The sequence below is a fragment of the Cornus florida genome, unplaced genomic scaffold (assembly GCF_030987335.1).
Source record: "Cornus florida cultivar Cherokee Brave unplaced genomic scaffold, ASM3098733v1 CherokeeBrave_3.0.0_Hap2_Chr07, whole genome shotgun sequence".
Taxonomy (NCBI): Eukaryota; Viridiplantae; Streptophyta; class Magnoliopsida; order Cornales; family Cornaceae; genus Cornus; species Cornus florida.
The window spans coordinates 9603814-9618736 of NW_026775577.1; the positions used below are offsets into that span (position 1 = coordinate 9603814).

A 14923-nucleotide genomic window follows, 5' to 3' on the forward strand; every position below is an offset into this window, starting at 1 on the left:
GGAATTGAGCTGAAAAAGGGGGTGCAAAGGTTGTTTGGACTGCTATTTGTAGACCAAAAGTTAATGGTGGGTTGGGTTTTCCTTGTTTAGAGTTAACAAACAGGCTCTCAAGCCTCAAACACATTTGGAAGTTGTGTGCTAGGAAAGACTCCTTGTGGGTTGCTTGGATTCACAGGTACCTCATCAAGAATAGAAGTTTTTGGACTGTCAAAGCTTCAGCATTAAGCTCTGGATTCTGGAGAAGACTCTTAAAGCTAAGGGACATGGTAAGGGGTTTAATCAGGCACAAGATTGGCTCAGGTCTGAATACAAGTTTGTGGATTGATTATTGGCTTCCTAATGGACCTATATCATCTCAACTCAATCTCACTGAAATGGAAATTCTTCAACTGGACTGCCAAGTTAAAGTTGATAGCCTAATTTCTAATTTTCAGTGGATGATCCCTCCCTCTTTTCAGCAAAATCCATTCTTCCAGTCTTAATCATTCATTTCTCAGCTCAACAGCACACTCACACCTTCACCAACATCAGACCTGATTCAATGGTTACCTAATGCTCAGCAAGGCTACTCTCACAAACTCACCATAAAATACTTCACTCCACCTTCATTCTTGTTTGCATGGCACCATATTGTTTGGTTTAAGCATCATATCCCAAAGCATGGTCATATAGTTTGGATGGCCATTAAGAATAGAATCTGCACACTGGACTCAAAACCCATGAGAAATAAGCATAGAACAAATGCCTGCTTTTTGTATTTAGCTAATTGGGAGTCGTTGGATCACCTCTTTTTTAAATGCAGCTACACCTATGCTATTTGAAACTTCATTCAAAATGTTGCAGGTTTCTATATTCTACCAAGTTGCTGGTCTGAATTGATTGATTGGTGCTCAAAGTTCTGGAAGCATGGTGACTTTACAATTCATAAGCTGCTATTGTCAGTGGCAATTTATTTCATTTGGCTGGAAAGGAACTCAAGAGCATTTAGAAACAAGTCATCCCCTCCTCACATCCTCATCAGAACAATCAGAAATTGTGTTAAGGCAAGACTTGCCTCAATCAAAGTAAGAAGGAGTGAAAACTTAAGGAGAGTTGAAACAATGGAGCAGCTCCAACAGCTTTTTCAACAAGGCTGTGCTGTTTCCCTTTGACAGCATGACCATTTAATTTGTGTTGTGCTCCAACTAAGCTAATTGGCACGTTGCCAGTTCTTTTTGTTATTGCAGCCCAGCTATCAGCTAAAGGTGGATGCTTTGCATATGGTCCATTTATAGTTTATGGTTACTGATTAGGTCTCTGCTAATTCCTGCTTTTTGAGTTCATGTACTCAAGGTTTACAAGTTGATTTCTGTTTCATTATTTCATTGGTGGCAATGGCTTCTGACTTTGCCCTTTTGTTATTGTAATAGCTCCTGTAGCTTTGTGTTCTTTATTGTACAATTTTTCCTCTAACTTTGAAAAGCTTCTCACAACAAATGCAACTATAATTGAAATAGTCAGTAATACTCTATATGCAATCCAAGCATTTGAAAAACAATAAGCTAGCCTTTTTATAATACCCAATACCTAATTGCCTTTTTGTTCTTCTTGATAAAGCTTTTCTTAAGAATTGGAACCCTAAAAATAATTATATCTCATTAATATAAGAAATTATGTCATGTTTAAGGAAATCTTCAAGATTATTTTGGAAAATGTGACAGTTGATTGCATTGAGTTAAAAGCAGGCTTAACGGAGCCTATCATTCACATGAACCCAAAAATAATATAATAAGTTTTTCAATTTAAATATACAAAATTCTTTCTTTTTTTTTAATTCTTTTCGTTCTTTGATGGGAGGGGATATAAATAAATTATTGTTGCCATATAAATTATTTTATTTTTATTTTTTTTAAGACAAGAAGTGTTAGAAATTAGATTAGTAGATACAGAGAATCGAACTCCAAAGTCGACAAGAAGTGTTACAAATTGTTGTGTTAGTAGATGCAGAGAATCGAATTCCAAAGTCCACAAGAAGTGTTACAAATTGTTGTGTTATATATATATATATTATAATTACTTATGTTTATTGGCATGATTTTTATTTTAACGTTATTTATTGTCATAAATTTACTTGATATATAAATGTGTATTGTCTTCTAATTATGAAAATTATGATTACATATACTTACTAAAATATTTGAATCATAATTTGGAGGTCCTAATGAACTGATTTGTCCTTTTCCTCCAGGACAGGCCCTGGTTTTTTCATTTACAGTAAATTAAAAATAATTTTTTTTAACTTTAGAGATTTAATTCATCTGAGAGTATGTTCGAATTATGAATTATTGCAAAACATACTAATCAAAATTTAACCTTCTATAACAATAAAACACAATTAGATCTAAATATTAAACCACCATTAAGAGAAAGAGGAAAACTAGGACTACAAACTCTTGCCACTCCGAAAGAAAATGGAACTAACACTCAATTATTTATAGCCAACAAATAGAATATCTAGGCATAACATTATCAGCAATTTACAATTAAAACATGTAGAATCTCATACATGAATGGGGAAATCTAGAATCTAATACATATACATTGTGGCCTTTCCAATGCATGTTAATAAGATCAATAAACTATTAAAATTAAATAAATATGTACCAAGAGCCTTTTAAGGGAGAGATTTAGAATCTGTTACCACCAAAAGCCTTGTAGTTTGATGATATTTTCTTAAAAAATATACAATCAAAACTGTTAAAAATTTCCGATTTCTTAGTACAAACTTCAAAACTAATTTATTGTTTTTATATTTTTTAAATCAGTATCTGATATCAATTATAGTGCTGGTAAAAGGAATTACAGAATAATTACTTGGGCCCTGCAAGTGATTTTTCTTTTCAAGAACATACATGTATATATATATATATATATATATATATCAGTATATGCACACTCTGTAGAATTCACACATATATACATGCATATATCACTAAGACCACAATTAATTAAGGCCATAAAATTAAACCCATTCCATAATTCCCAAACTGGAAATGAATATTATATCATCAATCCATTTATTATAAAGAGGAGAAAGTAATTAAATCAGATCCAACAAAAAAATTCCATTTAATATATATATATATATATATATATATATATATATATCCAAATTCATAAAATAAAATAAAAATTCGGAAAGTTATCCAAATTCATAAAATTGTACAAGTACTAGGCTATTCTAACATGTAAAAGTAGGTACGTAGCATGGCATTAGAATCCAAAACCTAACACTAGTAGTGGCTAGAAAAAGAAATTAGCTAGTCTAATTAAGTACTCCATTTTTTTCTTCGTGTCTTGCCCTCCCCGTTTGAGGGTTGTTGATCAGGGACATATCTTTTCCAATACCAGTGTTCTTCCCACACTTGTGACATCTCTTCTCTAGGTATGTTCTTCGTCTCCGGCAAAAAAAGGGCCACGTAAACCGACATTATGGCCACAAAACACGCGAAAAAGACGAACAACCAGTACTTCATACCACAAAGCATCTTGAGGAAGAATTGTGCAAAGAAGATATAGACGAGCATGCCGACAGCCATTGTAATACTCTGCGCAGCTGAACATATGTCCAGTGGAAATATTTCGCTTGCCACCACCCATCCTAATGGTCCCCATGACCAAGCGTAACAAGCAACAGCAGAGCAGATGCACAACACTACCAGAATGGCATACCATTTGGACAAATCTTTCATTACACCCGACACTCCAATTTCTATTTTTCCACTAAGAAATGCCACTGCAATCTGCATGCATAAACAAATTAAATCAATTATGTGTTTCATTTAAATTAATATAAGAAAAAAATGCATTAATTAATTAATTGTTAGATCTGATCGAGCACATGTTGTTAATAAAAAAAACATGTTTGATATATTATATAAAGGTAAGTGTTATTCAGGCTTGTTAATTAGGTCAAACAATTTCAATCGACCATAATTGTTTCACTTTTATAAATAAGAACTTATATAAAACATTTTTCAAAATTAAAGTACCTGAAGTATGAACATTGGGATACCACCAAGCAAAAACATTTTCCTCCTAAACCACTTATGAATTGCAAAAAGAGCAACAATGGTTGCTACAAGCCTACAACATTGGCACCGCCGGCAATGACTGCTGAGAAGAGCGAAGCATCATTTGGTAAACCTAGGGTTTTGAAGAGTACAGGAGCATATAGCATGACACCGTTAATACCAGTGAGTTGTTGGATTAATGGGATGAAAATCACTATAAGAAAAAAGGTCTTTTACGAGTGCCCAAACACCTCGTGAAAACGCAAATCCCTTCGTCGTCTATTATGCCCTTGTAAATGCTCTTAGCTTTTTACGAGGACTAGTAGAGCTCGTAAAATAGTAAAGTACGAGACACCAGGCATCTCGTTAATAACTAATTCACAAAGACTAACTGATCTTGTCAATAATTAATTTACGATTTAAGAAGCCTCTCGTTAATAATTAATTTACTGTGTACTTAGCCTCTCGTTAATAATTAATTTACAATGTAACTAGCCTCTCGTTAATAGATGCTGCAAACCGTAAAAAACTTTTCTACGGGAAGATTCTCTCCTTGTAAATAATGTAAAGACTTTTATTCAATGATCGTGAAGACCCTGTAAATAACATATTTGTTTATATTTAATAAAAGCACATTCAATTAAATAAGCCCCGTAAATGCTAGTCGTAAAAACACACTTTTCTTGTAGTGAATGGACAAAATTAGTTGAGGTCTGTATTTCCTCTTTCGGATGTTACGCCAAGGGTGTTTTACTTTCTGTGATGCTCGGATAGTGTCCACCAAGTGGTCGTACCCGGCCTCAATGTCGTCGACAACGCCACGAATGTTTTTGAGCTTTTGTTTGGCCTCCTTATACTTGCCTCTCTCTATCAGAGAATCTGGAGTCGGAATTGAAATATGCCGAGATGATGATAAAGAAAGCGATGATTCCACCACCAACCAAGCTGTAACGCCAGCCATCCTTCATCTCTGAGGTGGTGAAGTTAATGAAATTGGCTATCAATATGCCAACCATCATGCTGAGATTGTAAAAACATGCAGCCGTACCGGAGACATATAGTGGTAGCGACTGCATGAATAATATTATTGCATTCATCAATATTAATTTTAAAAATATATCAAACATTGAAGAAAATAATTACAATATGTATATGTAGAAAAATAAAATAAAATAAAATAAAGATTCTCGCATGCTATATGCATAACATGTATATTAGGTCAAATAAATTAGAGTTTGCTTGATTTGTCACTGTTTCTAAAAAATTGAAAATTATAAAACTGTACAAAAATTTTATTGGATTAAAACTATTTTCTAAAATCAGTATATTTTCAAAGAACTATTTTTATACTTCTCTAAAAACAGTTTTTTGTTTCTAAGAATTGATTTCAGAATTACAAACGAAACACGAGCAAAATTATGCATGTACATACAAGATAGGATAGCTTCCAAACACGAGTCAAGACCGAGTCTATGATGATATCATCATATTTGATGACTTCGTGATGACATTATTCCTTACTCACATAAATCAATTGGATACATCAGACTATTTATCATTATTCATTTGCTTATATGTACTCAAAAATAATTTTCTAATTTATAGAATATCCAATTCCAGACTAATAGACATTAATCCTATAAAAGGAGGTAATACTTGCACTTTTAGAAAAATAAATAAATAAAATAAAATTAATGCACTCCACCTTCTTTTGTACTATAATCTTTAATTTATTTTACTTTCTTCATTTTCTTCTCTAGTATTTATTTATTTATATATATTACATAAATATTTTTTATTCTAACAAAAAAGATAATTTATTCAACATGAAATACCTGAACACCAAAACCAGCTCCGATCCCCAATAAAATACGTCCCACAATAAGTATCCATAATTTACCCGCAAAAGCATTAAGCATGGCGCCAATAAAAAAGATTAAGCCACTCAAAATCATACAATTTCTGCGACCACATTTTTTGACGAGCCACAAAGTCGAGAAGAATGCCACAAGCACGGCCATGTAAAAGCACGAGGTGAAGAAAGTCAATATATTACTGTCGAATTTGCAATACCGCAGGTTCCCTGATTGATCAACCTCGGGGAAAAATTTACTCAAAAAGGGACCCATGCAAGTCACACCACCTATTATTCATCCAAAACAGCCACACACACATACATATATGTTTATACACATATACAGCACATAATCGTATATGGATACATATATATAAATTGACAAAGAAAAAAATAAATCAGCATGATTAATTACCGGATATTCCGATCTCGTATCCATACATAAGTCCACTAGCCGCACCAAAAAGCCAAGCTGCCACCACATATCTGGTGATTTTTCGAGGATAATTAGTATTATCAACCTTATTATTATCATCACCCTTAGTATTATAGCCCATTTGAGTTAAAAAACAAACTAGAGAGAAAAGACCAGAGTATATGTGTGTGTGTGTGAGATTTTATACAGGAACAAAGTTTATCCCTTAAAATTAAACTCTTAATCCCTTTACAACTTTAATTACGAGTTGATTTTGCGCACTATTTTTGTTGTCAGAACTCTTAATCCTTTTAGAACTAGATAATTTGTTGTCTAGTTAGATCTTAATTACGCACTAATTAATTACAGTAGTTATCAAACTCTTAATAGTAGATAATTTGGTCAAAAGTTAGCTCTTGCTCCTTAGTCTAATTTAGAAGTTAGATTTTTTCGTTGTCCGGTTGATGCTTAATTCATTTATTTTCCAGTTACAAGTTGGATCCCAAAATATTTTTAACATAAAGCGAATTGGTTGATTTTAGTTTTGTGGTCCACTTATTTAGTGACACGCCCTTTTAATTTAGTTATAGATATAAATTACATAATCCGAAAAAGGAGTAGCACTCGAGATCCATTCTTTTAACATGGGATTCCTTTTAACACTTTTTTGTTAATTTTTTTTTTAATACATAACTTGTTTACTATCGAGCAACGGTTTAAATTTTCACCATCTCTATGTTTTTGAAGTATTTTGTTTTAACGTTTAACTAGTACTATACAAAAATGTTGTGACCAGTGAATTTTAGTCGTCCAGTCATGCGTTGTTGTGGTTTGTTGTGCTCATATATAAATTATAAAATATGTTTGAAGCCATATTAAAATTGATTCGGTCAAATCTGTAGTCTAAATAATGAAATATTTTTATACATATTAATACGCAGGAAAGCAAGCATCATATTAATATGATAAATTGTAGTCTTTTTGTTACATTCTGATAGTATGATCCATTTATATTGCATGAGTGTCTATGAACATTGTGGATGTGGTTCAGCCATGTCACCAAAGGTCAAGTCAAATAGTCAACACTTTGACAAGATCTACCTCAGCAAGGCGAGCAGTAGTCGACCGTTGGGCCTCAAACTTTGAAAACATTCGGTCAATGGACCCTGGGCCTTGAACCACGGGCCAATCTCCAGATTCAGTCGATGGGCCTTGAACCTCGATCTGATCTTCACAATTTATCGATCGACGGGCCTTGAACATCGATCCGACCCCATCACAATTTGTCGATCGACAGGCCTTAAATCTCGATCCGACCCCATCACAATTTGTCGATCGACGGGACTTGAACCTCGATCCGACCCCATCACAATTTGTCGATCGACGGGCCTTGAACCTCGATCCGACCTTTTCACAATTTGTCGATCGACGGGCCTCGAACCTCGATCCGACCTTTTCACAATTTGTCGATCGATGGGTCTCGAACCTCTATCCGACCTCTTCGCATCTTATCAATCGACGAGCCTCGAATCTCGATCTGACTTCTTCATAGCTTGTCGATCGACGGGCCTTGAGCCTCGATCTGACCTTGTCACAGTTTGACGATCGACATATCCTGAACCTCGAATCAATGTAGTAGCAAATCATCAATTGATGAGCTTTGAGCCTTTATTCAAGCAATGAAGAGCTATGGTAGGGCTCTTCGAGTGACACTGGGCTGTAGAAGGGATTTTGGAATGGTTGATGGAAAATTAGTAATGTCTTGCCCACTAAGGCAAGACCCAGTTTGAGGATAAAAGAAAAAGACAGCTGGAATGGTACAATTGCCTTTATAGCCTATCATTCTTGGATTATTCAACAGGAAAGGTACACTTGGCAGTCGATCCAAAAATATAGGGATTAGGGCATCATGACCTAATTTGGCAGGATTCTGACCCACTCTAAAGATGGAGGCCCAACAATGTACCACCTGGATGACTTAGTGATATAAAAAGGAGGCAATGACAAAAAAGAGGTAAGAACTGACGGTAGCTCCTTCCCTACCATTGCTCAAGATTCTCTTTCTGGACTGATTTTCTCTCCCTTCTTTCTACCCTTCTGCATTCTTCACATTGCTAAATGGTATATTCCCATACCTTCTTGACTCTTCCAGGACCCATGCAGAAATAGGTATCTACAAACATGATATGATATTACGGGTTATACCATTACATCGAATCGCATTAATTTGAGATACTAGAATTAGTAAGATCTGAGATATTTTTATGTGGGTTATAAAGATATAAGATTTATAATTTGAGATATTAGAGAAAACATTTAAATTTATTTAATATAAGAATATGATGCTCCTCCCATGCCGCCGGATTTGCTTTTGTTTCTGTTCCAGACACATTTGCTTTTCTTGTTCTCTTATATGGGCTTCTATATAAGTTGTTTGGCCCAAAGCCTTATATAGTTCCCTTTTTGCGCTCTTTATACAATTGAATTTACTATATATATATATAAGAATATGATGTCCAAACATGAAGTTTGTGAGAAAAATGTCAGTTTAAAGAAATATATCCTTTTAACCCAACAAAAACCCACTTAAATATAAAGAAGAGAAAAAGTGATAATATATATAGAAATGACGACTAGTCTGAAAAATTAATATGGTGTATTGATGTTTTATGTATGTATAGAGGGTATATACCTTTGTTTATACACAACTGATTTGTGATGGTTAGTTTTCTAATATTAAAAAATTGTTCAGACATTAATATTTTTTAAAAAAAAAAAAAAAAAATTCAAATGCATTTCTTAAATATATTTTATAGCTTTTAATTTTGTTTAGACAATATTATTCTTAAAAAGAGATGTGAAAGTGGTGAAGGAGGTGATAGTGGCGGTACTGAAAATGACAGTGGTAGTGGTAGTGGTAGTGGTAGTAACGGTGGTCGTGGTCGTGCAGTATTGTGCAAGGCGGCAGCCAATGGTGGACACAAGAATTTTGTTGAGAGACAAAAAACAAATTTAAAGATAAATTTTTTAAATAAAATAATAATTATAAGAACCTAATTACTTAATGAATGAGAGAGAGAGAGAGAGAGAGCCAGATTAAATTGGCTTTTTATTTTGTTTCATTAGGTGGAATCAATTAGAAAAGAAAGGAAAGAGAAATTTTTTAAACTATTTTGGGGTTCGGATAAAATAAAAAATAAAATAATAATAATAATAATTGGTTTCCACCTATTTTGCCCACCCAAAACTTTTTGCACAAAATAGGCCAAAATATGTTATTTTTATTTGACTATCCTATTTTATTCAACTAACTTGTTTCTATTTATTTTTGAATAATTATCTTTTTTTTTTTTGTGAGTTGTCAACGAGTATTTTTATAAATCTTATTTCTTTTCTTATTTTATTAAAAAAAAAAAAAGATGACTGGTATCTTTTTTTAATATAATCCACTGTCTTAACAGTGTATAGACATAAATAACGAAAAAAATAAAATAATAATAACTGATTAGGATGTTCAAAAATAAAAGAAAAAAATATTGATATTTAGTTGAGCATCGATCCTCTCTCTAATCATGTCTAATTCAAGATCCATAAATTGGTTGTGTTATTTTTTTTTTTTCACCATTCATTGCATAATATTTATTTTTTAAATTCTAAAATATATAAGGTTAGTTTTAGTAAATAGTATTACCTTTTTTTTTAACTTTCATCACACTCAAACTAACAAAATAATATTTTCTCATAACTTTATTGAAAAATTTTCCTGCTCACTAAATGATTTTCCTTTCTTTCACTCTCACTTTTTTTATCGTAAATTCCTATCTAACAATACGAACCCAGTATAAAAAATCAGGGAGCAAGAATATATGATGAGTATTTTAAAATATTGGGAGGGGGCATTTCTTAAATTTTAATAAAATACATAAGTGATAATACAAATAAAAAAGTTTCCTTGCGGCAGTAATAAATCAGTCCTAATTGAAATTTCAATGGGGTATAGAATTATAGCTCACACAACCGCAAAGTGTTCTAATCCCTCGCCCTGGTGTTGGGATTCTCAGAATTCTTTAGGTCTCAACCGTAGATCAGTGAAAAGCCCAAGTGCTCGGGATTGGGTTTCCAAAATCACGATCCTTGCATGCACATTATGCTATGTTTCAGGATACGACACAACACTGATATATTGACATTTTAAATTTTTAAAAAGTAAGATACAGATATGATTTGGACACAACTAAATATATGAATTTTTATTTATATACATATATTAAATAATTATAATATAAAATTTTAATTCATTTCTAATTTTTATATTATAATGACTTATATATATATATATATATATATATATATATATATATACACACACACACAGTTATTTCACTACTTTATCATAATAATATTTTTATTTTAAATGAACAAATATCATTTAATATTTTACTTGTGATCATATGTGTATAATATCAATTTTTCTTATAGAAAAAAAGTTGGAATACTTTCGAATGTGTTCATATTATTTTCAAGATTATCGGATAGGTTTGTAAACTTTAATAATTCGTGAAACCAATAATTATAAATTTACATTAATCCCATATCTTAGAACTTCAAGATTTTCTCACATCTATAATGCATAAATAAATAGTTAGATATAAATATCTCAATCTGTAATTACAAATCTTGTTGAGATCAAGCCAAATATCAAGATCCTTTTTACCGAAGAACAACGTGATAAACTGAAACTGATTTCTCTCTCTTGGCCTTTTGCACACATAAAACTTTTACGTGTTGTATCATTAATTGTACATAATTAATGGAGTATATGCACTTTTATAAAGGCAGAGAGATGACCAATTTTTCTTTTAGTAACATAATTCTACTTTCCATCAAAGTAAGGAATAAGAAAGGAAAACACTTCTCCAATAAGTAATTACCAAAAATGTAATTATAAGTTGACCAAAAATAAATAATATTAATTGATATCTATTTATTTAGCCATCAAGTAATATGTCACATGTCCAAATTATATGGGCCACAATTAAATAAATAATCTTATAAGGTTTATGTTAAAAATGTTTAAAAGTGCGGTCTAAGTGTTCAAGAAATGTCGGCGAAGTATACGAAAGTGTCCAAAATAATAAAAAATTATTTTTATAAACGAACACGTATATGAAATGTCAAACACGTGTTCAACGAGTACGTCTCTTTTATAAAAGTCTCCGTGCTTCATCTTTCCCATCATGCACATTATGTGTCCATGAGATTGCTTTAACAGTTTTTTTTCTTAGAAAAAACATAACTCTTGGATTCTCACCTTCTTCATGATTCTACAATATTTTGTTTTAACTCCGTACCAGTAGTGTGCAAAAATGTAGTGAATTTTAATAGTCAACTCAACTTAGGTCACACGTCCTTTTTGGTTGTTCTATTCACAAGTTTTAAAAAATGTTTAAAGTCATTAAAATTAGTTGTCTAAAATCATATGGTCTAAATAATATTTATGAACAATGCATAATATTGAAGTGATGGATTCTAATGATAGTATGATTCATTTTAGGGCATGATAAGTAATTATAAAGTTATATAACACTTTTCAAATGGGACAAAAATAAGACAATAATGATTATAATATTAGACAGTAAGACGTAAGTTTGAGAATTTGGAGGAAATTAAACATCAAACATTTCCTCCAAATTGTATGGGTTAATAATAATTGTATTTACGCTTATGTATTAGTAAGAATTTAAAACTATCACCAGTAACCATAATAAATTTGCGAAAAAAAAAATAATAATAAAATAACCTTAACACGACCTTACATTGGTTTTTGGAGCTTCATGGATTAAGTCATAAATCCAAATTGTATACTTTTAATGGGCTCAGTCCAAGTTTAAAAGATTTATTTGGGCTTACTTCAACTGTTTTAGTGCCTGATCCTGTTTTGAAAACTTTATTTGGGATTGCTCGAGATTAATGAGTGGGCTTGATCCAAGTCTCAAAGTTTTTTTTTTTTGGTAAGAAAAAGAAGTTGGTTCAGTATCATTGAAAAAGGTACAGATTTTGCATCACGCCTAACTAGGTTTTCTGTCATTGAAATTTTAGATAACGCAACCAATTATGTACGTGCAATTTTAGGATTCTATTTGAAATTGGAATATTTATCATGCAGATAATTGTAGATAGTAACGTCATTTGATGGACATTTGATTGGTGGACTGTGAGTGACCTACATGCATGGAAACTTGAAAGAAATTTTGAGGTTTCAGAAAGCTAAAAAAAATTTCTGTCCCGAGAGTTGGGCACTCTACTAATTATGTCATTGATAGTTCTTCGCCTAAATGATAAAAACTGTTGGTTTCAGGTCATTTTCTATTTGATGACGTGTTTAATTACACGTGTTGCCTAAGCTGTATTACGCCATTGATAGTTTTTCGTCTGAACGATAAAAACTGTTGGTTTCAAGTCATTTCCTATTTGATGACGTGTTTAACTACACGTGTTGCCTAAGCTGTTAGTTTCAGGTCCTTTCCCTTTCATATTTAATTGTACTTAATCTGCTTTTCTTATTGAAATACATTACGAAAGAAATTCATACTAATTTGATGGCATATTCTGCATTAAATTTGCATAAATTTATTTTAACTTTTAAATTAATTGTTTAAATAAAAATCCAAGGTGGATAGACGTCTTTGGACCTGCTAGCCACAAAATGAATTTGTGCTCAAGGGATGGATAGAGAGCCATAGATCATATGAGACCAAGCAATTTAGTTGCTATTTGGACTAATTAATTCTAATGTGCTTTTTAGGGAATATCCATTGTTGCAGACACAGAAATAGAGAAAATGTAGTCTAATGATATTTTCTCTTCTTCTAAAATAAAAGAGCATTATTCAAATTAGACTTAGAGGTAGAAATGAGTGAATGAGTTTAGGCAAAATAATAATAATAGATAAATAATTAATTAAATAAATTTACTATGGACCTAGTGCAGGCGGGCTAAGTTTTCATTTCATAAAATTATAAAATTATTATATATTTTTTAGAAATTTGAAAGAGCCTGTTAACAAGACTATTCACAAACATATCTCACTAATATCTTGTAAATTCTGAATTGTGAAAAAATATTGTGACTAGTGAATTTTAATGGTCCATATATGTCGTACGCTCTCCTGGTTATTCTGCTCACAAGTTCTAAAATATGTTTAAAGTCTATTGAAATTGGTTGGTTAAAATCATGTAGCCAAAATGAAATATTTTTCTGTATGTATACATATTAATGTGTATGAAATAAAACATCATATTTATGTGATAGAGATCCATTTATATTGGATGATTAGTTAATATGACATGATTACGGATTATAAAAATCATATTTCATCTAGTGAAATTTAAAATTTAAGATATTAGATAAAACTAAAATCATTACAGTGTTTATTTAAATCTATTAGAAATTCCAATATTGATAAGATTTACCATTTGAAATATTGGAGAAAACTAGACAACACTTGTTTGTTTAAATGTACCATTGATATCAATACCTTCAGACTACCTGGTAAACAAGTTGTCCACATCCCCTTCTAAGATGTACTCCTTTATTAGGCCGATGGCTAATTCGTAGAAGAGTACTCAAATATTGTGCTTTCAGAATAGAATATGCATGCACGAAGTCCAAATTTGGACCGTCTAATGATATTATAACGAGAAAGCTGAAAGCTCATATGTTACTCTGCAAAAATCCAATAGGCAAATGTACCTTAAACAAAACCTGTATGGTTGACTATTTTACAAGAAATCACGAATATATGGCAAATTTTTTTTTTTTTTTTAAAGAGATTTGAACAATTTCTCTTTCACTTTAAAAAGAAAGGAGATATACTACTAGTGTAGTATGAATTAACATTGAATATATAAAAAAAAAAAAGTTTGATTTGATTATATAGTAATAAAGCAAAACAAAAATAGTTTGATTTGGTTATATAGTAGTAATAATGACCCACAAATAAAGAAAATTCAAAATGCAAGTGGTTCGGAACAATTTTAATATGGCTCGGTAAAACTAGATTATGGTCTAAGTTGGTCAGATCACTTGACAGAGAAGAAAATGAATTGAACAACCGAATTATGGCAGCGGGTATTTATAGACATAAAAGTGCCTTTTTGGATTGGGTATGTCTCTTCATTACTGGGCACAACCATTTGTATGTCTTTGTTCAAAACCAAACACATCCACTGTAATAAGTTGCAATAGTTCACATGGTGTCTTCATCACTAGACACATCCACTCCAATAGGTTGCAATGGTTCATATTGAATAAGTTGTGTCCGTTCGATTGTACATTTTCAATCAACACACCCATTCACGCATGTATTGTAATCCAATGCATCCTTTCAGTTTATTAATCATTTGTTCAACACACAGTCACTCAGTTTATTGGGGGCGGAGGCGTTGGTGTGTCAGCGCGTTGTTCATTGTGCTATGTATTTGGGTTTTTCTCGTTTATGGTTTGAGTCGGATGCGCTAGTGATTGTGAATGGGGTGTTGCGTAGGGAGACTTGTCCATTGGATATTGCTTCCATCTGTTTTGACATTTCTTGAGACTTGC

The 14923-nt window shown here is 32.0% G+C and overlaps 1 protein-coding gene across 1 annotated transcript; it reads right to left on the reverse strand.

The window, feature by feature from the left end:
- Positions 1–1059: 1059 nt before the first annotated feature.
- LOC132316221 (sugar transport protein 12-like) lies at positions 1060–6464 on the reverse strand. Its single transcript, XM_059814726.1, has 6 exons — positions 6323–6464; positions 5888–6195; positions 4910–5122; positions 3388–3782; positions 1560–1617; positions 1060–1251 (listed from the first exon to the last, which is right to left on the reverse strand). Exons 1-6 carry the CDS (start codon positions 6462–6464, stop codon positions 1060–1062), a joined length of 1308 nt encoding a protein of 435 aa, XP_059670709.1.
- Between the last annotated feature and the right edge of the window lie 8459 nt (positions 6465–14923).

Bases quoted from the DNA above. Each gene is read 5' to 3' on its own strand.
- LOC132316221 (XM_059814726.1), bottom strand. From the start codon at position 6,464: ATGGGCTATAATACTAAGGGTGATGATAATAATAAGGTTGATAATACT. The intron at 3,783-4,909 runs GTATAAGGAGGC...TTATGCATGCAG, and splicing joins TCTCTGATAGAGAGAGGCAA to ATTGCAGTGGCATTTCTTAG. The intron at 1,618-3,387 runs GTATTGGAAAAG...AATTATTTTTAG, and splicing joins CAAGTGTGGGAAGAACACTG to GGTTCCAATTCTTAAGAAAA.